The sequence below is a fragment of the Lepidochelys olivacea genome (assembly GCF_965140295.1).
Source record: "Lepidochelys olivacea isolate rLepOli2 genome assembly, chromosome: 6".
Taxonomy (NCBI): Eukaryota; Metazoa; Chordata; order Testudines; family Cheloniidae; genus Lepidochelys; species Lepidochelys olivacea.
Window position 1 is genome coordinate 24,001,402 of NC_140416.1, and position 24,070 is coordinate 24,025,471.

Genomic DNA, 24,070 nt, shown 5'->3' on the forward strand with positions numbered 1-24,070 from the left:
CAAGAGACTTGCTATTCTACAAGGTGACTTTCACTGAATAGCACTGGGTTCTTGTTAAAAAAAATCTAAAAAGTACTTTCTCCAGGAAAAGTGGCATTTTAAGATTGCAGTACCATATACAGTAGCTCTCTCTATATTTGCAATCCCGAAGGTGTTGACGAACAATGTACATTTCGCTTAATGTTTAACTTAATTTGATTTCTTATTTATACATGAATCTGCCTTAATAACTTTGATTTAATTTCTTTATTTTTATTAGGTTTAGTGACTCCAGGGCCATTGCCTCTATGATGACTAAAACACAGCAGCCTTTGTATCATCAAGAAATGCCAAGTATATTTAATAATGTCCTTCTATTATAATGTATTGCTCAGAGTGGTAGAAAAACCCTGGAGTAATTTGTCAGCACCTGAAATCTCTAGGCTACACTCTATTCCCTGTTACACTGGAGTAAATCCAGAGCAACTCCACTGATGTCTCTAGAATTATTCTGGGTTTACTCTGGCGAAAGAGAGAATTTGGCCCTCTGTCTCAGGAGCATGTAAGGAACATTAACCAAGGCTGTGGCTTCGTTCAACTGAGGTGCATGGAACCTTTGTCCTTTAAAAAAAAATAAAATCAATGACAGACCAGTTTGTCTTCTAAAGAGATGGGCAATTGCAATGTTTTATGTTTATTGGCCTCTAATTGACAAGGCCAGGAGCAAGTTCACCCAGCAAAAGCATTTCAAAAAGCATGCTCAGGCACATAGGAATAGGGGAGGGTTGCTCTTCTTGGTTCTTTAACCCCATCTGTCATTTCCAGGACCGACTGATGGCCTTGGTTGGATGATTTCTGGCTGTATTCTATCCACTCTGAGGCACACCCTTACACTTAATAAAGCCCCGTTCGCCTTGATCTCAGTAACTGTATCCTCAGGTTTGGGTAATAGTTAGCAGTTATCAGGAAATCCTCAATTTACTGCATAAAGTTCTTTTGTGCCCTTTTGACAAGACATTAGTGTTCTCACACTAGTGATCCTACTAATCCAGTGTCTGAATGAACCGAAATTTCACAAACTACAAATGCAAAATGTAACCTGTTGGGTGCAGGACAGCAGCCACTTAGCACACAGGATGTTGGATAACAATGAGAGACATGGTAGTAGTCACTTGATGATCACTGACAATCTGCTCGGCACTGTGGTTATATAGAGAGACAGTCTCTACTCACAGAACTTTACAAATCAGATTTAGATACAGACCTAATAGTTTAGAAACACCTAATAGAGCAATTCTCAAATTGTGGTCTGTGAAATAATGGCAGCCCACAGAGCACTGGGTGCTTTCCTCCTGGTTTCCAAATGAGAGAAAGAACTAGATGTGAGGGGACTCGTGAAGAGCAGCAGCAGCCGGTCAGGTTATTTTTTCATGAAGGGATAAAATGCTCATCAGAAGGATGATGGCTAAACCTTCAGAAAGCACTTCCCAATATTTTCCCCATGTGTTTGCACGTGCTGTAGTTACCAAAGGGCTCTTTTACCATTGTAAATGGGGGGAGTGGGGGTGGTCCAAGAGACATGTCAAAAGTGACCTACACCATGAAACAGCTTGGGAACCCTTGACCTAACATCAGATGGAGGGTTTTACTTAGAAACAATATGGAATTGCCACGCCATCCTCAACAGCACTTAATCTGTGTTGTCTTCCATTTACCTTAGCTACTATTTGATACCAAGGCTATTTAAAGGCCTGATCCAGATACCACTGGAGTCAATGAAAAGACTCCCATTGACCTAAATGAGCTTTGGATCAGGCCCTTTGAAAGAAAGAATTGTCTCATGTTTATACCGGCCTAGGACTCACTCAAGTCATCTGCATTCCAGTGCCAGCCCTGCCATAACCTTCCTGTGTGACCTTGAGCAGGTCACTTAATTCATGTCTCAGCTTCCTAGTCTAACATACTTCATGGTGATGGTAAGGAAAAATTCACGAAAGAGAGAGAGAGACAGAAGTACTCAGATACTACAGTGCTGAGCACAATAGAAAAGCCGATAAAAAAATAAAATAAATAAGATGAAGTGGCTGTAATATCTCAGAAAGATCGCAATTAAAAAGTTACAAATGTACAATAAGTACAAGTTACAATAACAGACCAAAGCACTAAATCTTACAATAATTTAGTTAAACACTTTGCCCCATTACACCAAAGCACCATAGCAATTATTATAAAGGAAGGTCACAGGTACTGGGTCATTCCTGTAGTGTCATTTCATTCTGGGGGATGGGTTGCACTTTTAGACATAAAAAGTTAATTTATTGTTAAGTACGGGCCTAAAACAACATTGAATTGTATTTCAGGCACTACTGAGAAGTTAGCTACCTTGGGATACTGAATCAGACTGAATTCTGAATAGAATTCTCAAGCAAAGAAATGCTTTCTGCTCTGCTCAGTGTAGCTTTGGTTTCCAGGTTGAGTTATCAAATTACTTGAGCATATCAAGAAAGTAGGCATTGAAGGGATGTTGGAGTTGGAAATATGCTTTGTCAAAACCTTATTCAAAATCCTTTAATTTTAGTAACTCTTCTGCCTCCCTCAGATACAGTAGAGTATGGAAGTATGATCACCATTAACCATTACAGGATAGTGCTATTCTGGCTTAACATGAGTTTTTATTGTTTTTAATGGGAAATTATTTCCATTCAGCGAAGTGCTCAGGAATATGAATAGCTGGGTGCATCTAGGTAATGTACTTGTGCTCTCTTGCTTTCCCCATATATGACTTCCTTTTCCCTTGGACACTAACAGCAAAATCCTAGCAAAATTGAAACTCAATGGCAAAAATTCTGTAGATTTTAATGGCACGAGGATTTCAGCTAAAGTGTTCACAATCACATATCACTGCTTCCACTATGCTTGCAGAGAATCCAGGTGTTCTTTCTACCACATGAATAGTTATCAGGAATGTCCATAGTAACACTCAACACTTATTCTGCCCAGTTACTTTAGCGACTATTTTTATATTCATGATTTTTAACATTACTTTCTCCCACTTCATTGACTCCTCCCTCTCCCCTTCCTTTGCATAGCTTCACTAAGTCAACCTGTGTTTTTAATTGCTTCTAACAAGCCAGAGAAACATCCTAAACCATTTGGATTTCTTCTGTTTTCCATGCAGGCCTCCTGTTTGTCTGTGTTCTTGGTAACCCACAAGCCACCCTGATTCTTCTCCTCCACCCATCCCTTTTCTTCCCATTCTGACAACCTCCTTACTACTATTCCTGCAACTTCCCCTGCATTCAACACTACCAAAAATCTTCCTCCAGGTCTTCAGCTCCCTTCTGACTACTACAATCCCCTCCCCAATGGCTTGCCAGAGTACAAGCAGACTACCCCTCCATATGTGCAGAATCAAGCAGCTCACCTTCCCAGAGGAACAGAAAAGCACTTAACACAGAACTCCACCTCAAAAACCTCCACTGGCTCTCCATTTATTTCAGGAGCCACTTAAAAATGGCTTTGCTTGCTTTCCGAATCTTCCATAAACTTGCGCCAGCCCACCTCACGGGCACAGTCTCTTCCTTCTTCTTGGTCCCTCTCCTTGCCTACCACCAGCTCAGTCTCTGCCCTCTAACTCAGTCTCACCACTCTTAGTATAAATGTTTTCTCCCCTACAACGTCTACCATCTAGAGTCCTTCTTGCATCGTTCCACCTTAACTCACCTCTTTTCAAATCTCATCTGAAAACCAGTCTCCTTTCTTGCCCGAGTCTTAATCGCCCCACATGCTATTTATTATTCAATTCGGCAGCAGTCATCATTCACTCCATGAGAAAGATGCTGTACTGAGACTGAAACTGGCAGAGGAGCTGCAGGACCAATTTAAGCATGGACTGATGGACACTGATGGCACCAGAGTGTGCCATTCTCTGCCTTGTGCTGATTGGCTGTTCACTCCAATCCTCTCCCTCACATTCTCAGCTCAGCCTTATTCCACACCTCCCCCTCCTCTCCTTTCCCCCTTATTTCAAATATCATCCCATACCTTGTTTTTTTATTTAGCGACTCCCTTTTCCATTCAACCCCACCCCTAAATTTTTTTTTTTTTTAAATTGTGGCATTAACATGATGTTCTCATTACTCACTCTGCTTATGTGTTATACCCCCTTTCCCTTACACTGCCTCTGCCTTGCCCACCGAGACTGGAACATCTCTGAAGTAGGAACTGTCTGTTCCTCTGTGTTTGTACAGTATCTAGCACAAAGAGAGCGGTGCCCCATGGCACCGCTGAAACACAAATAAGGACTACTAATGTACAAATGGAGGGGCATTGTATTCTAATTAGTTCAAATGAAAAAGCACTCCTGGATGACTGTTAATGTAACAGTTACAATGTGCATGTTGCATTAAAATGTCACACACTGTACCAGGTGGAATCTGAAGGAGTAAGTTATTTCCCTCTCCTGGACACGGAAATTTCATATGCATGAGTAAAGCACGTGGATGCTGGGGAGGAATAAAACTCAAGGGTTTCTTCCCATGTTTTGTCGTGTTTTATTCAGCTTTCAGCCCTTGAGACTTCACACCTGATTTATCTTGTCCAGGTAAGTGAGAGCCCACAATGACTCGCATCACCGTGCCTCCTCCAATGGGAGCTGGCTTCCTAAATTGCTCGTGTAACTGGATTGACTCACTGTCACCTTCTGTGGCAAAATGCTGATGAAAGAACAGCAGGAGAGAATATACTCAAATCTTGACGGTGGAAGCTATATTATATAGTACATATCAAATTGTGCACACATTCTGCCCACTTTTGCATGTGAACTATTGCAATAAAATGTCAACAAGAACTGTGTCCTGGCAAGAGCAATGTTTGGAATGCTTGGACTCTTCTCTTTTAAACGATGCTCAGTGAGCACAAAGAACGTTTTGTTCCCGGATCCCGCATCTATCAGATCTTTCTGCCAGCTGAGTCTGGTCTTGATTTCTTGGTTCACTGGGTAAGCGGCAAAAACTTTGTAAGTTGCCAGACTTGTGACTGATCTTTTATAACACTTTTAAGCATAAACGTGGCTTTAATTAACTCAGAAAGGTTAAAGGCACACTGCCACTTGGAACTCAAAAGGCTGGTTTAAGACAATGTGGGATTTGTAGAGGCTCTATTAAAGCCAAACTGATATATCATAACACACTCTATTGGTAATTGCGTTGTAATTAAAATAAAGCCAATGGAGGAGGCTTCTAGCAAAAGTTTCAACTCATCTTTCTGAATACAAATCAAGCAATGAAACCAATACATAACAAACTCTAAACATACAAAAAACCCTCACTCCTGAGGAACTAAGCTTTCTAGCGTTGCTGCTAGCCCCTTTAATACATCATGGTACATGTGACATCTGAACTCATGTCCTGTATTAATTGTAGCTGTAATTATGACACTCATGTGGTGACTTAACAGGAACAAGAAACTAGCACTGAAATCCAACTTCAAGATTTTATGGTTAATCCCTTAGAATGAGCAACATTTTAGGTCTTTGCAAGCAAATCATGGGATCTCAACAGATTTCTGGGCACTAAGTAATAGTAACCCTGTGATCAAAGCAGCTGGAAGACAGGAAAGAGATTAATCACTTTGCTAAGGCACATATCACCTTGGTACCGACATTAAAGCACAATAACAGAGCTTGATGATGAAGAAAATAATGAGAGATCAGAGTCTGATGTTAGGCCCAAGTATGAAAGTTTGCATTTAGAGAAAGTTGAAGCTTGGCGGTGGTTTCGCAGTACTGTCACTGCCAGTCATGAGCATTGCCAGTAGGATTGCGATGGTCCAGGACTGTCCTGGAGTCTCCTGGAATTAAAGATTATGTCACTTGATGAAACCTCCAGGAATATGTCCAACCAAAATTGGCAATCCTAATTGCCAGTGGACAGCAAAGCTAAAAGGCCCTAGGTGAAGATGGGAAATATGTTAAAAATGTTTCGAATAATTAGAATTAAGAGGAAGAAGATATTATGTAAAAAGAAAGTGGTACCTCTTGCTTTTCCTGCTCTTATTGTTTATAATAGAGCATAGAAGCCCCAGCTAAGACCAGGGCCCCATTGTGCTGAACATTGTACAAACACCTGGAAAGAAGCAGTTCCTCCTCCAAACAGCTCACTATCTAAACAGACAGGAAAACAAGTGGGAGAAATGTAGCGCAACCTCCATTTTACAGATGAGGAACTGAGACAGAGAGCCCAAGTAACCCACTTGAGGTCACACAGGCCATCTGTGGCAGAGTTGGGAACCAAAGCCAGGCCTCCCAAGACCCAGTCAAGTGCCCTAACCACAAAGCCACCTTTCTTCTCCTTTGCAGGAGCCAGTAAAAAGGTCAACAAGCTTTGGAAAAGTACTTATGTCACAGTAACTAAGCTGGAGATGCACACATTTGTAATAAAGCCAGTTAAGCCTGCTGGTGCAAAATAAAACCCAGGAATTCACAGCCTCATATTCTCTGACCAATACTAAGGTTTTTCCTAGGAGAGAGCTTAATAATGCTCCCTCTCCTGCACTGCCAGAAATGAGGTAGGGTGGGATGACTGCTTTAAATTACTCTAGTTCTTCACAACCGGTTTCATCCTTGACTCTGAATTCCCTTTGAGAAGCGTTGTGACAGAGAAGTAGGGGACTTAGTGGGTTGGTAATGAGACACAGCCTTTCATGTCTAAATTAAAGTCATAGGAACAAAGCAAGCCCAGAACAGCAGTGGCTGAAAAGTATGACCATCTGACTGCTGATCACAGCCTATGTTAACGTGGTCTCAGGGCAGTTCCAAACAGACAGGTGTCCAAATCAGAATTGCGCTAACTAGCTGGCCAACTCAGAGAGGCCAAGGATTGGAGATGGAATCTAAGTCCTAGAGAATGCATTTTTGCAACAGCCCAGAGGCACAATTGTGGGGCAGGTGGAGAAGCTTGCTTGCCACAGTACCCGTTCCACTGGCCTGCCTACAATGTTGTCAGGCTGGCAATTTTCACCAGCAGGGAATTCACTTTAAATAAAAGGAATTAACAGGCTCCTTTCTTGAGCTCCCATGCCACAGCTGGGGTGTGCTCTGGCATAATCCCAATGCTGGTATACAGCAACAGCCCCTTTCTACACCACATCCAACCCTTCTCTTTTATCCAGAAAGGCAGGCGAGCAGCTGCACCAATGTGGATGCCAGTCATTAATTCTCTGGCAGGCAACCTTTGTACAAACAGGCTGGTGGGCTGCTGCTAAGAGCTATTGTTTGAGACCCACTGTGAGAGGATCTCAAGACTTGTCGTAAACTGCTTTGAACAGGGTTTTAACCTCCTAAACTTCCCCAGACATCCTGTTCATGCATTCAGCCCTTGGGAAGAGCGGAGGAAGGGATCTGAATGGCTGATGAGGACCGACACTTCAGGTGTGTATTTTATCATAATGGCAATGGTCAGAAAATATCAACACACCTCACATCTACAAACCTGGTTAGGTGTGCCACCTCTGACCAATAGGGTTGACCAAGGGATACGTTTGTCTAATTGTCTGTCTCTCTACTCCCATCACAACTCCCCATTATTTGTGTTTATCTAGTATAGTCACTGTAACTCCATGAAAATTACAATTTGGGTTCTAAAAAAAGTGTTTTCTTCTCTATTTATTGCTGATCCAAATAGGATCTAATTAAATAAGCTTTTTTTGACTCACCAAAGGTGGAAGCACTATTTTAAATTTAAATACTAAAAAAAGATGCCCATTCCCAGCTCTAGACACTCTGACAATTAAGAGCCACAATTCATTTAACACAAACATCTTAATAATGGACATGGATGCAGTGTTGAATTCACACAGGAAAATGATAAAAAGACACCATATCACCAGTGGGTGAACACTTTTCACAAAGCGATCGCTCTGTATCTGACCTGTCAGTCCTCATCCTCAAAGGAAACTTGACCAACAATTTCAAAAAAGACAAGCCGGGGAGCTAAAATTCATAACTTTGCTAGACACAAAAAATCATGAACTGAATAGAGAGATTGTTGTAATAAGCAATAAATCTAATCTATAACCCACTCCCACGACCCCCAGCTGCCTTTCCCCTCTCTGTCTAGAGGAACGTTAACAGACCACTTCACCTTTAATGGTCCCTTGAAATGTGTGTTAACTAGTTATGTTAATCAATCTGTCCCAACTTGTATTTAGCTGTGACACTCTGAGTACATTTCCCAAACCTGAAGAAAAGCTCTGTGTAAACTCAAAAGTCTCTCTCTCATCAACAAAAGTTGATCTAATAAAAGATATTACCTCATCCACCCTGTCTCTCTTAGTAATGGGCAGTCAGTCTGCTTACATCATTTAGGTAGGAAATGAAACAGGAAACTAACGACATCTTTCCAGGTCTAGCATGTTCAATCACCAATTTCCAATACTGGGGATGAGCTGAGGCAGCCAGGTTTTGATTTTCAGAAACCCTCAACATCTAAGTTATAGGGGCCCGGATGCATGTCAAAGGAGCTCTCTCTGTGTTGGTGAAGGAATTCACCTGCCTACCTCCCAATGCAGGATCAGGGCCTTGGTTTGGCAAAAGGAGAACCAGGCCTGGGTCTGACCTAGGTTCCATGTCATCTCAGCCTCCAAAGCTGCAGGAATGGGCTGGATAAGGTTTTCTTTTGCCTCATCTCTAATTATTAGGTGATAAATGCCCCTAACAGCGTATAGGAAAGAATAACCAATCAAAAGCCTGCCTGATGAGCAGTGAAAGCCCTTCTGGGTGTCTGAGTGCTCTGCAGCCTTCACCCCTTATCTAGACACATAAGTCAGAAAACAAGCACTCAACCTGGAAACATACAGCAGGGCAATATTCAAATCCCTGAAACATCAATAAATGCATTTCAATGGGGGGAAAAGCACAAGAATGTAACTGAGAAATCAAATTCTGATTTACATACCATCCTGTTGCCCATTATTTGTAGGCCAGTCCCTTGACTAGCGTGAGTGGCCTAAACATGGACAAAAATAAGCTAAGCCTCCCCGTCACTTTTCTAAGTCATAGGTTTCAGAGTAACAGCCATGTTAGTCTGTATTCGCAAAAAGAAAAGGAGTACTTGTGGCACCTTAGCGACTAACCAATTTATTTGAGCATAAGCTTTCGTGAGCTACAGCTCACTTCATCGGATGCATCATGAAAGCTTATGCTCAAATAAATTGGTTAGTCTCTAAGGTGCCACAAGTACTCCTTTTCTTTTTTCTAAATCATGGGTTTAATATCAGAGTCTAGTTGAGTCTCCAAGATGACTGAGATTAAAGAGCGTGCAGATCATAGCTATCAGGTGATTGTGGACAAATCACTCGACCTCTTTCTGGCACTGTCAAGCTATCTGGGAGCCTGGGTTCAAATTAGGAACTCAGCTGAAAAGCAGATGTTGGACTGGATCTCAGCTTGTCTAGGTACAGCAATAGCCTATATACATGCACACAAAGCCATTTTGTACTAAGAAAGGTTACTGTCCCCAGTGCTTTTCCAGAACAGCATCTTTCCCTACTGCTTCTTGATCAGGATTCCACTGTGGAAGTGTTTACAATCTTCTACCCACACTTAGAAGGGAGTCATAAGGCCTGGACAAGCCAAATGCATATAAAGGTACATGAAAATGTGCTCTGTATCATAAGAAATCACTTCAACCTCCAGCTGTTTCCTTCGTGCTGTATTTCAATTTCAGATGAAAAACATTTTATAGCTTCATTTCTGACTATATTAAGTTAAAATTATTAAGAGGCTTCTGTTTCTACGTCTAGCTCTGCAAATTAAGTAGAGACTGCCCAAACAAAAATTCCATGTTCAAATTTCAAATCCAGATCCAGGTTCACAGGTTGATCCCATAGCTACATTGAGTCAATCCTGACAGGCAGGATTTTTTAGGTTTGGATCCTGATTTTGAACTCTAAATTCAGGAGTGTTCAGATCCAGGTTTTCAGCTTCGCTTATTATACAGATGCAATGTTTTGATCTGGGATTTTGGCTCTTATTAATTATTTGTACTGTACTAATGCCCAGAGGTTCCATTGTGGTGGATGCTGTACAACGTGATAAAAGTTTTAGGCTCTCCTCCCTGACCAGAAACACGGTTTCAGGGGATGCCTCTTAAATAGCAACCTTATAGTGATCATTATTAATATCTACATTATAGTAGCCCCTTTGCCCCTCCAAGACCCCAAACAATCATGGCCCTATTGGGCTAGGTGCTGTACAGACATACAAGAAGGCATTGATTCATCTGTATCCTTCTAAGTATGCTCTCTTTCATATCAGACGCACACACCTGCACACAGCATTACTGTATGTACTGCCAAAGATGCTCTCTGGAGGAGTTTAAAAATGGAACAACTGATTAATAACCCACACTGCGAAGAGATGCAAATGAGACTAAGAACAATCCCCACAATACCTTACTAATGGAGATTGGAGTCTGTGGAGTCTCATCCTTCAGCACTGACAGACTGTTTCCTTCCATGTCTTTTCCTGCAACAGAGCAGTATAAACAAGAAACTGAGAATTTCTGTGGAAAGTCATGGCTACTCCAAGCAATTACTCTAAAAAGACCACTGCTGACAGAGAGCAGGAGAAATTGTCATAGGCAATAGACACAGCAGGCAGCTCCAGGAAGACTGCTACTTTAAATAACCTAGTCCATATGCAAATTAACTTCCGAAAACACATTACAGATTTGCTGTAAGAGTTTCAGATAACAAAGAGCACTATTTAAAATGTTTGGTCTTTTCAATTGTTACTATTTAAAAACTGCATCCAAAAAAAACCACTAAAAGAAAAAGAAAAATGAGTGCTACGGTTGCAAAGTCAAGCACTCAGAGTAAGACATGCCAGAATTAAGAGAGGCTGCCTGCACACTCTTAATTTGGACCCCTATTCATTATGATATGGTCTTTAACTACATGGTCACATACTATTTTTCCACTGGCCTTCTGCCTCATTTAGTGCACAAAATAACCCCCTGGTGACTTAATAAGAAGCTTTTCAATATTTTATTGTATCCTCCTTGCTCAATGCATGGCCCCATACCTAAATGTATTTGACAGTGTACATTCTTTTCAACAAACATTAACCTGAATTATAAAATCTTATAGAAAGAGAACTGTATCCAAATGTAATTAAATAATAAAATAATAAAAGATTACAGGTTTTCTGGCATCAACTATTAAGATCCCCTGACCAAGAGGTTATTGGATACAATAAGAAATATTAACAATAGTAGTTAGCACTTATGTAGGGCTTTATATTTTCAAAGCAGAGTACATATATTTCATACATGTTGAATATTTTAATGTTACAAAATATGTAATTCTATTCAGGACAATTCACTGTCATTATCTACACAAATTCTATATTTTTGGTAAATTGTAATAATGGCCTTACACTAAAGGAAAACTTATAACTCCTACTGAAAAACCCATTCTATTAGACTAGATTATTATTTGTCTTGACACTATTCTTTCCCAAGTCCAAAGTAACTTTGTTTTCAAAATTATTATTGGTTAGGGATTCACAATGCTTGATACAGTAAATAACCACTAAAACTGCTGGCCAAAAGACTCAGTGACAACGTATTACCACCAGAGGTGTTCGGAGAGAAATTTCCAAACGCTACCGCAGTGTAGACAAGTCTCAGAGACACACACACAAAAAAAAAAAAAACAGGGGGAAATCCTGGTGTAGCACTACTGAAGGCAAATGAGAGTTTTGCCACTAACTTCAATGGGACCAGAATTTCACCGAGAGCGTTCAGTGCAGTGGACTGGAAGTCAGGACTTGAAGCTTGATTCTTGGCTCTGCCACAGATGTCCTGTGTGACTTTAGGGAAGTCTTATCACCTTTGTGCCTCAGTTCCTCCATCTGTAAAATGTGGATAGTACTGACGGGGTGCTGTGCATAGTTAATTCATGTTTAGGAATGCTCAGATATCATGGTGATGAAGAATCACAGAAACTGGACAAGTAGTCCTATATATCGTACCACTAGTACCATTCCCAGCTTGGGCCAATGAAACAAGTGAGATGTATTAAATAACTGTACAACTAAATCAAGTACAAACTTGGCATGTCAGTAAGAAGTCAAGTCTTAAAAATATATCTAACAGCCATTTAAGAAGCCAAATGCAACGAGAAAAGCAGACAGGCAGAAACTTGTGGAGGAAATTAAGTTTCTTATGACATTTTTTCTGTTAAATTTTCAGTATAAAATGGGTGGGAGAACAATCTGTTTGATTGGCTGGCTGTATTCATAAACAAATAATCAGAGTTGTGACTGTCAAGTCGATAGGATTTCACTGGTCAGAATTGTTGAGGTTCTGTATAGAAAACTGACGATTACAGTCACTGATCAGCAATTCAGAGCCTTGTCACTTTAGTTAATAGTGTAAATGCTTCTCAGAATTATTTAATAATTGCAAAAATGCGCTCTGGACTCAGGATAATGCTGAACCGAATGCCTTCAGCTTCCAGCATCATGGTTACGTGCCTCTGTGATTTCAGACACAAGTCCCTACGCTCCTCCAGCTGTGCAGTGCAGAAGCATTGGCCTAAGAAAGCAAATGCCTCCAGAAAAAAGAGAGGATAGGGGAGGGGGATTTATCTCCATTTTATACATGGGAAACTGAGACACAGGGAGGTTAAGTGACTTACCCCAGGAAACTAGTGTCACAGCCAGGAACTGAACACAGATCTCAGACTACCAATATAATTCCTTAGCCATGAATTCATCCTTCCTCTTAACAATCCTCTTTTCCCTTCAGAATAGGAGGCCAGAATAGCCACTTCATTCTCTGATGGACCCAGCTGCCTTCGTGCTTCATTTGTCATGTGTACCACTTCCCTGTCCTATGCCTTTGAGTTCAATATGCTACCATGGAGCATACCACATCATGCATAATACCACAGATCACAAGAATGCACTAAATTCAAACATAGGCATCAGACAAGGCTGAAGTTGGGTCCTTATTCACAGTTCCTTAGTTATGGTACTAGCGCCTTATTCATAGGTCCCAGCTCCTTATTCAAAGGCAGTGTCTTGCCGTGTCATATTTAGTCAGGCATGCAATTCTACACCTGCATGCAAAATGGCATCCTCCACACAGCATGACCTCACACATATGCTGCGTGCGAGGTCATGTTGTGTGGAGGATGCCATTTTGTCCATGTGATGGGAGGCTGGATAGAGCTGTTCTGAGGGCAAAGCTGGTCCTGGGGCATGCAATGCATGCCTTACATATATTGACTACACACCACTGAACAAAGGCCGAAGTTGTTTTAAAATAGAGCACTGCAAGATTAAGTTGTTAGAAATTAGTGATTGTGATAAAAATTTAAGTTACTAATTAATTATATATTAAATAATCACATAAGGCGCTGGGTTTTGACTGGCTGTACATGACAAATTAGGTCTCAGGTCACCTCAAGTGACATCCCTGCAACCATCAGACTGTTCTAAAGGAGCTAGGACATACCATTTTCTGACCTTACAGGAGTGTTGATACTTGGGCCTACTCATTTATCCTAATTGTAAACTCAATTGTAAAAAGTATAGGAAAGTTCACAACATGCTAACATTTGTTACTGCAGGTTAGTGTAACAGAAAATCAAGTTGGTTTCGATAACGAGTGTTATAAACAGGCATAAGAGAACCAGACGGAAAGATTAGAGGAGTCCAAACAAAAAGATTATGTCGATATAATTCAAGGATTATGCTGAAATCATACTTGGGAAAAAGCAGACAATGTTGAACCAGAAATTAATGAACCAATTTTGGTTCGTCGGATACTAGGCCTAATTGGTAGACAAAATAATGAGGGGAATGAGTCATTCCATCTATCCTTCTCTCTGTGGGTCCTAAAAGAAAGATTTGGGGAAAAAAAGAGAGAACAGATGGAAGCTAGTAGAATGAGCTTCACCCTCATGGCTGCTACTGCTACTATTTCCTGGAACCCTGCGCCTTTGTCATCCTCTTGTAATAACGGACTGTTGACAATCCTAGCTCCAGCCCATCTCAACTAACTTCTCTTTTCCCCAAAAGGACAGTTAATGCCAACTTTGATACCATTTAAGACCGTGGTTCTCAACCAGGGGTACACAGAAGTCTTCCAGAGTGTACATCGACTCACCTAGATACTTGCCTAGTTTTACAACAGGCTAGTGAAGTAAGTACAAACTAAAATTTTATACAGACAACAACTTGTTTCTATTGCTCTATATATTAGACACTGAAATGTAAGTACTATATTTATATTCCAATTGATTTATTTTATAATTATATGGTAGTAATGAGAAAGTCCGCAATTTTTCAGTAATAGTGTGCTATGGCACTTGTGTGTTTTTATCTGTGATTTTGTAAGCAAGTATGTTTAGGGTACACAAGACAAATCAGACTCCTAAAAGGGGCACGGTAGTCTGGAAAAGTTGGGAGCCACTGATCTAAGAGACTGTCAAAGAAGGGCATTTTTCTTCTAAAATGGAAGGGCCCTCCCATTTACCCTCGTCCGACTTTATCTCCCAACACTTGTCCCTCATTCCCACCTACTCTTCCACACCAGTCACCTTCATAGAAAGCATGTGCTTGTGTAGGGTTTTTTTCTTTTTTGTTTTAAAAGTCATTTCAGAGCCTTCTGAATACTCTGCTGTATTTCCCAAAAAATAATAATAATAAAAAAAACCTTTGACAGAGGCAGATTGGGTGGGGATAGTGCTCGGATTAGAGGACCATAACATACCCTGGGAGCCACACAGTTCCTGTGACACAGAAGTTATTTTACAAATAGTTAGCCTCTCTCTGCACATGCACAGTGTAATCCACTGGGTGCATGAGCCTTCTCAGGCACCTAAGTTGAGAAGAAACTCTTTCAAACAACATTTTAATTTGATTCCCCCAAGGGGCTGGTGGGTGCCATGAACTCTTTTGAGGGTAACTCTTGAACACTGGAGATACTGGTGCAATGAGCTGAACCTTAGTTTGATCACTTTTTGCACATAAATAAACATTGCCAGAATGGGTCAACTTTAAGAAAAGCGGTTGCGCTGCCCCTCCCACCCCAACACCAGGCGTATTTTGGGAAACTTGTGGTCAAATGACCCCAAAGTCGAATCCCTAACAGAGCCCCATGACCAATTCAAGTAACCATGCAGACTTTAGAGCACTTACAGTTGAGCTTTAAATAGAAAACAGGGTCTTAACCTTAACAACAGAGCTATAGCTGTGCCACAATTAGATCCATAATTTAAGAGTACTCTTGGATTCCTTGCTGACGCTAAGTTCTCACATAGCAGCAGCTACAAGTCATGCTTTCTTGCCATCTCCAGTTGGCTAGGAGACCCAATCCCATCTCCATGGGCAACGACCCGGCCTCAATTATTCATTCCTTTGTCACCTCTTAGCTGGATTATAGCCACATCATAAACTTGGGCACGAAGCCTTCGGCATTTGGGAAGCTCCAGCTGGTAACAGAACACTGCAGGGCATCGCCTCCGCAACGCAGCTCCACAAACAGATCACATCTATCCTCTGCTCTCTGCAGTTGCTTCCCATAGAATTTCTAAGCAATTTAAAGATCTTGGTCCTTATCTTCAAGGTGCTCGATGGCCTGGGTTCAGGCTATCTAGAAGATTTCCTAAGATGTGGAACAAAGACTATGGTCAACTATGCTCCTCAACTATCAACAGACTATGCTCCTCAAGCACAATGTAACTCTCTACAATATGAGTAAAGCTTGTGAATGCAGTAGGCAGAACTTCAAGGGGGGCTGTTCTCAGACTGTGGAATGAACTCCACCAGGAACTCAGGGCAATCACAAAACTTCACCACCTTCTATTCCAGGGGTCAGCAACCTCTGGCACCCGGCCTGTCAAGGTAAAGCCGCTGGCGGGTTGGGTCGGTTTATCTGGAGCATCTGCAGGCACGGAGCCCCACAGCTCTCACTGGCCACGATTTGCTGTTCCTGGCCAATGGGAGCTGTGGGAAGCACCGCGGGCCGAGGGACGTGCTAGTCTCTACTTCCTACAGCTCCCATTGGCTGGGAACAGTGAATTGCGGCCAGTGGGAGCTGCGGGGCTCCATGCCTGCAGACACTCCAGATAAACAAACCGGCCTGGCCTGCCAGAGGCTTTACCCTGACTGGTCTGGTGCCAAAGGTTGCCAACCCCGTTCTACTCCAAGTGCAAGGCTCATTTCTTTGACTTTGCCTTCTCTAACACATACATAATAGCAACATGCATGTTTGAATATTAAACAAACCTAAAACCATGCAAAAACAAGACAATCCACCGCATTTGTTTCTATCCCCGGGGGTGGGGGAGGATGAGAAAACAAACACCAAAAGGCAGATGTGTAGTCATGTTGCTTAATATGCTACTTCAAGGTACTCAAATACTGCAGCAATGAATGTGCTATAACAATCTCTCTACAGAATTGATAGAATATATTTTAACCAAGTACTGTATGACATGTTGATTAAAAAGTGAGTGCTATACAATATCAATAAAGCAAATGTTAAATGGAATAAAACATGGCTAACTGACCAGTCTCAAAAAGTTAGTTGTCAATGGGGAGTCATCTTTGAATGGTGGTGGTTCTGTTGGGCTCTGCAGGGATCAGTACTAGGCCCAACACTCGTTCATATTTTCACCAACAATCAGAAAGTAAATATAAAAATCACTCCTAATAAAGTTTGTGGATGACACAAAAATTGGCAGAATGGCAAATGATGAGGACAAAACAGACCTACAGAGAGATCTGGATTCAAGCAAAATCCATTTAAATTCATCAAGAAACAAGGAATACTGGCCATATCTATCAGATGGGGGCTGTGTCCTGGAAAACAGTGACTCTGAAAAGGATTTAAGAGTCACAGAATCATAGAAAAGTAAAGCTGGAAGGAACTTTGAGGGGCCATTTAGTCCAGCCCCCCTGTTCCGAGGCTGAATCAAGTATATCTAGACCTTCCCTGACAAGTGTTCACCCAACCTGTTCTTAACAATCTCCAATGACAAGGATTCCGTAACCTATTCCAGTGCTTAACATCCTTGTAGTCAGAAAATTTTTCCTAATATTAACCTCAATCTCCCTTGCTGTAGATTAAACCCATCACTTGTCCTACATTCCTTGGACATTGTCATAAATATAAAGGGAAGGGTAAACCCCTTTGAAATCCCTCCTGGCCAGGGGAAAGCTCCTCTCACCTGTAAAGGGTTAAGAAGCTAAAGGTAACCTCGCTGGCACCTGACCAAAATGACCAATGAGGAGACAAGATACTTTCAAAAGCTGGGAGGGGGGAGAGAAACAAAGGGTCTGTGCGTCTGTCTATATTCTGTCTTTGCCAGGGATAGACCAGGAATGGAGTCTTAGAACTTTTAGTAAGTAATCTAGCTAGGTACGTGTTAGATTATGATTTCTTTAAATGGCTGAGAAAAGAACTGTGCTGAATAGAATAACTATTTCTGTCTGTGTATCTTTTTTGTAACTTAAGGTTTTGCCTAGAGGGGTTCTCTATGTTTTGAATCTAATTACCCTGTAAGGTATCTACCATCCTGATTTTACAGGGGGGATTTCTTTATTTCTATTTACTTCTATTTTTATTAAAAGTCTTCTTGTAAGAAAACTGAATGCTTTTTCATTGTTCTCAGATCCAAGGGTCTGGGTCTGTAGTCACCTAGGCAAATTGGTGAGGCTTTTTACCAAACCTTGTCCAGGAAGTGGGGTGCAAGGTTTTGGTAAGTATTTTGGGGGGAAAGACGTGTCCAAACAGCTCTTCCCCAGTAACCAGTATTAGTTTGGTGGTGGTAGCGGCCAATCCAAGGACAAAGGGTGGAATATTTTGTACCTTGGGGAAGTTTCGACCTAAGCTGGTAAAGATAAGCTTAGGAGGTTTTTCATGCAGGTCCCCACATCTGTACCCTAGAGTTCAGAGTGGGGGAGGAATCTTGACAACATGGAGAACAATCAATTACCATCCTCCTTATAACAGCCTTAACATATTTGAAGACTTATCAGATTCCCGCTCAGTCTTCTTTTCTCAAGACAAAACGTGCCCAGTTTTTGTAACCTTTCCTCAGAGGTCAGGTTTTCTAAACCTTTTAGCATTTTTGTTGCTGTCCTCTGGACTTTATCCAATTTGATCTATGTTTTTCTTAAAGCATGGTGCCCAGAACAGGACACAGTACTCCGCTGAGGCTGCCCAGTGCTGAGTAGAGCATGACTGTTACCTCCTGGTTTTACATACAACAGTCCTGTCAATATGCCCCAGAAAGCTATTAGCCTTTTTCACCACTGCACCACATTGTTGGCTCATATTCATTGCATGATCCATTACAACCCTTATGTCCTTTTCAGCAGTACTACTGCCTACACAGTTATTCCCCATTTAGCATTGGATTTTTCCTTCCCAAGTGAAGTACTTTGCACTTGTCTTTATTGAAGTTAAATTTGTTGATTTCATGTCAATTATCCAATTTGTCAAGATCATTTTGAATTCTAATCCTGCCCTCCTAAGTGCTTTCAACCCCTTCCATCTTGGTGTCATCCACAAACTTCATAAGCGAACTCTCCAGTCTATTGTCAACTTTATCAATGACTCGGCTAAATCACTGAATGCGAGCTCCCAATATGATCCTTGGATGTATAAATAGGAGTAAGGAATAAGAGTAGGGAGATGATTTTACCTCTGATTATGGCATTGGTGAAACCAGTATTAGAATACAGTATCCAGTTCTGGTGTCCACATTTAAAAAAGGATGTTGAAAAATTGGAGGGGGCACAGAAAAGAGACAAAAATGATTAAAGGACTGTAGTAGAAAATGCCTTACAGTACGAGTTAAAGAGCTCAATGAGTTTAGCTTATCCAAAGGAAGACTGAGATGTGGCTTAATTATGGTGTAAATACCTTAACACTGACAAAATATTGGGTCGTAACATGCTCTTTTAATCCAGCAGAGAAGAAGAACCAATGACTAGAAGCTGAAGGCAGACAAATTCAAATTAGAAAGATGTGTGCTCCATTTAACAGTGAGGGTGATCAACCATTAGAACAAACTACCAAGGGAAATGGTGGATTCTCCATCCCTTGATGTCTTCAAATCAAGAGTGGGTGCCACCCTAGAAGATACATTTTAGTCAAACACAAATTATTGCTGAGCTCAGTGCAGGGTAAATCGGGATGAAATTCTATGGTGTTATACAGGTCAGACTAGATGATCTAATGGTCTCCACTGACCTGAAAAATCTCTAACTTTATGAAACCCTGTTACTGGCCTGGCTACACACACCCTTTTATCAAAGTTTCCATTCTATGGAAATGTTTGGTGCTATGGTTGTGTCAGGATTACAGACCATAAAAATCTCCTTATGGGGAGGCAGGCAGCACCTAGTTATGCAGCAATTTAATGCAGAAATTAATGAAGAAACATCCCTTCTGTGCAAAACAGGGTCTTACACAAGCCCTTAGATATGCTTAAATATAGGTATCACTAGCGATCAGTACTAACAGCAGCAACAATGGCTCAATTAATTAAAATATTTTAATTATAATAAATAGCAACTTATTTACTTATTCTACAATTTCAGAGTCACAGTAAACAAGGGCAACGCATTAGGTCAATTGAGAATGTAATTTCATTAAGAGTATCTCTTATGTATTACATTTGCAGTTAAGTCTGATCACAGAAACATTCAAATATTTGACCCTCTGATTTACATTAGAGATTTCTGTGCAAGATCTCAAGTAAGTTGAAAGAAAACAAGATACATCACAAACTAGTAACTCCTGTATCTTTTCAAATACCATTCACTGATCAGAGAAAAATGAAATGCTCTACTTCAAAAAAAATCCTTCCTCTGCAGCTCTTTTCCAAGTAAACTGAATATAGCATTAACATTTAAAGTAATGTTTCAAAATACTGATTAGTTCAATAAGCCATCAAATTATTTGCATGAAACAGAGTCTTTTGAAGCAAAGATGTTGTCCTTATAGCTACAGAGTTGTCAAAACAACATACCACACTGGGAACCATTTTGCATGTTCCCACAAACACGGTCAAACCGAGGGCTGGCATTTTTATGGTGAAATTTTGGGATGAACACAAAGAAAGTGAAGATATTCTAGCCACAGAGAGAGTTTTCCAAATTCCACTGAAGTGTACCAAGCCACATTGCTGCTGTACGAGTCTCACAGCTCAACTAGCTGCTTCAACTGACTAGAGTATAAAGGCATAAGTAATTTTCTATTTTAGAACCATCAGAAACCACTCAGAGCAGCAGTATGCACTGAGCTAGGCCTTGTATGTTTGCAGATTATTGGGAGCCAGCTGTGTCCAAACGGGTCTTCATATTATTTTTGTTGTGAAAGGAGCAAATGATGAACCACTAATACATGTTTTTGTATCTGTAGTTTACTCATGTTTCCTGTTCTTCATTCACGTAACAGCAAACCACAGATCCTATAGACTTCATTTGTAACTATTATAATTTCTGTGAAAACATGACAACTGTATTTCGCAACCAATTGGCTGAATATGGCTTTTTATTATTGATTTTATTGACATACCTATTGTACATTTACTAACAAAGAAAACTCAGATCAACATTGGTGTAATAAGTGTGTCATACCAAAATTAAAAGGTTCACCTCTGCGAGTGGCATATCCTCATCTCTTCATAATGAAAGAACTCTTGCAGGGAAGCATCATTTGGGGTGACCCAACATATATTTTGTCACAGCCAGCCAGTCAAAACTGAGCTCCTTGTTCAAGGCCTCTTTACAACACTAAAGTGAAGGGGGGTGGAGGGAGGGGTTGCATTTGGCAGCATATTATGCTGGAATATAGCGTCAAGTTAGTCCCCAATCCAAATGAAATCTCTAAATCCTGTGCCTCCTGACTTCACTGATGCCTTTGTGAACCACAGTTGGGTTGGCCCCCTACCACACACAGATTTTTGGGTAATTTATGCTCAGTCTACCGTAGCTTGGAGAGCTTCCGGTGAAGTTTCCACATACCCCTGTCCAACCCTGCAGACAGGGTACTCCAAAACCTCACACCCTCAGCTCATACAGAGAAAAGCCACAGTCTGGTAGCCCATTGCAGTACAGTGCCCAGCCCAACTGTGCTATCATGGCTGGTGGGAGAGGGGGAGGGAAGGGAGAGTACACAGAGATCAACCATGCGAATGGGAGCCTAAACTCTCAGTGATCCCTTGCCCTTGGTACCTTTGCTGGCACTTTCCTCCCCACATCCCTACAGTTCTCCCAGGCTAGGTGGAAGTTAGAATGCACTCACACATCTATGCAGTTGCTATACTTAGCTCATTTGTTCTCTTCCATGCAATGGGTCTTTTACACAGGAAGGCAACATATGGTCCATGAGTCCAATTAAACTTAATGGCAGTTTAAGCCTCAACTGCTATTCACCCCATGGGCATTTATTCTGGTGACATTTATAAACAATATAATTCACACTTTCCCCCGATGTCTTGTTACCTAAATAAAGTCTCTACACCTAGCTGGTATACATACTAGGAAATTGGATTGTAGGGATTTGTTTCACTAGGTAACTCACATGGTTAAAGGGATCTCAGCTATATCTGTGATTCAAGTTGCCCCTCTCCCATAGCACTATGCAGTCTGGAATTCTGCCCCAGCTGAATATATTCTTCTGGTTCACCCTACTAAATAACATTTATCAGTATGTATCAAATGCTTTGTGTGTCAGCATCTAGGTTATATTGCGTCCTTATGCTCTTCATTAATTGCACAGAACTTCACACAGGAAGATCTCAGTTTTCCAGGTAACTTTAACAAACTATCTCAAGCAGGCTTCTTGTGACACTGCAGAGAGACAGAAAGCCCTTCTTTTGATGGCAGAGGCAAAGGATCTTTGGAAGTTTCCCAGTATCAAACACAAAAAGTGAAAAAAGCAGCAGACCCCAAGAGATAAAACCCCCTCCACAGCAGAAAGCACATTGTCACCCAGAAAAAGAAAAATAAGCAGATACATAAAAGAAGCCAAACGCTTACCAGCTTTTAAAAAAGCAGCAGTTCCTTCCCCGCAAACCACAAAATGACTATATTAGAGCTACAACTCATTCCCTCACAGATTTAAAGGGCTAGCTACTAAGACAGACAGCATGCTGGGAAAGGCTCCTATAAAAGGATAAAGCAAAAGCTCTGAGCTCAGCATTAGCAATGGGTCCAGAAAGATGAATGGCTCTTATTGAAAGAGTAGTGAAATCACACTTTTCTGAGTGCTAAAAACATCCTGGAGAAAGCCGGTCATAATATAGCCTTGTGGTTATATACTACATGTTATGCATTTGAGTTGATACTTTCTGTCTGTTCTGCTATATAGTTGTAATAAATATCCTGACCCTTTCTGGAAAAGTAGCAGTTTTTTGTTGTTTTTTTTTTACTTAAGGCTTACTACCATGTCTTGACCCACAGGTTCAATTTACTTCTCCCTTAGTAAGTAAGTGACAATCTAATAAGCATGACGGATAACTGCTAGGGTCACTTTCTCTTCACGTGAAGCTAAATAAGTGGGGGATAAGGAGCGCACTGATTAGCGTAATACAATAGGAGAATTACAGCTTCACAATCTTTCTGGTATAGCATATAAATAACTACAGAGCAAAACATAGGCTATAATAACTAACAAGACAGTATGGAGCAAAACCTGCACTGATGCCCAGCTAGAGTGATCACAATGAGTTAAAATTGCATAAAGTAGATGTCAGGCTGAAATTTAGTTGTGTGTATGGATCTTGGGCCAGATTTACAAAGGTATTTAGGAACCAAAAGATGCACATAGGCACCTGGGATTTACAAAAGCACCTAAGCAGGTTAGGCGCTTAACTCCCATTAAAAGTCAATAGATATTAAGCACCTACCTCCTTAGGTATCTAGGCATTTCTTAGAGTATCTTTAGGCTCCTTACAGAAGTTTTTGTAAGGCCCTTATCCTTGTTCAGCAACTCATGTAGGCATAAATGGCTTGTCTCCAAGGAGACTCGCTGTAAGTTGTACAAAGTTCATTCTGTAGGTAATGCTGCTTCCACATTTCTGACTGTAGTAGCAGTTCCGGTACTAATCTTCTTGTTCCTTTGTAACTAATCATTCAAAGTGCTCATTGGTTTGATGGCTGTCTCATATTTAAAGTCTGAAAAGCATTCAGGGGCTGTAAAAAAAAAAAAAATCTCTATACCAAGTCTTGTTTTCTCTGATTCTGCAGGAGGAATTCTTAGTGGTTTGGAGTGGGAGTTCTCTTAGCCTGTAATTGAGAGGGTGGGCAGGTGTGAATCTATCAGAAAGAGCTTTTCATCCAAGTGTTTGTCAGGTGTTTTTGTTAAATAGGTGTTCATCAAATTAAAGAAAAAAACTCAGGGTTTTCATCAGCCAGACTAAAAATCCCTTTCTCAATTACTAACCTTTCATTGTTGCTTGTGACCTCATTATCCCACTAGCTCTCCAGTCCTCTCCAAAGTTCTCTGGCAAAGAGAGAACTGATTTTTTTTTATATGAACTATTTTCAAGCCTTCTTTATACATAACAAAGAAGTTAAAAAGGGCTTCCCCTCTCCCTTCCCCTTAAAGGGAGCTTTGGATGCATTCACTTGAAAGGTGCAAGGTTTTTAAATTTTTCCCTTAGTTTTCTTTTTATGAGGACTTATTTAGCTAACACTCAAACTTTAGCTATAACTGATACTATACACAGCAATACACTTCCACTGTAAATAGAGTCTGTGTTTTCTGGAGGCAAGTGTTACCCAGAATGCTGGAAATACCAGGGGACTATACTTATATGAACCTTTGGCCCTTTACACCTGCAGGTACGTGCTCTTAGGCAGGTGCTCATAGCATCTGAGATGTGGATCTCCAACACTGGGGAGACCTGTATGTGCCAGCTCTGATTTAAAGAGAGAACATCCACCTGAAGTGTAGCCAATTAAAAATAAATGGTTAATAGTGCTACTCCCCCTTCCAAATTCTGTGGTCTTCCGACCACATCCTACTTTCTTCTAAAAATGGTTTCTCTTCCTTATTGC

The 24,070-nt window shown here is 40.9% G+C and overlaps 1 protein-coding gene across 8 annotated transcripts in view; it reads right to left on the bottom strand.

Annotated features, from left to right (window-relative positions):
- OSBPL5 (oxysterol binding protein like 5) overlaps positions 1-24,070 on the bottom strand; it is a 219,433-nt gene that overhangs the window by 71,678 nt on the left and 123,685 nt on the right. For 6 of the 8 annotated variants that reach the window (XM_084630039.1, XM_084630041.1, XM_084630040.1 and 3 more), the window contains one exon: positions 10,431-10,504. The exons of 1 other annotated variant lie outside the window; for it this stretch is intronic. In XM_084630039.1, coding sequence (XP_084486165.1) covers positions 10,431-10,504 — 74 coding nt within the window. Of the gene's footprint in view, positions 1-10,430; positions 10,505-22,917; positions 22,979-24,070 lie in introns of those variants that run through there. One more of the 8 variants, XM_084630042.1, reaches the window with a different exon arrangement.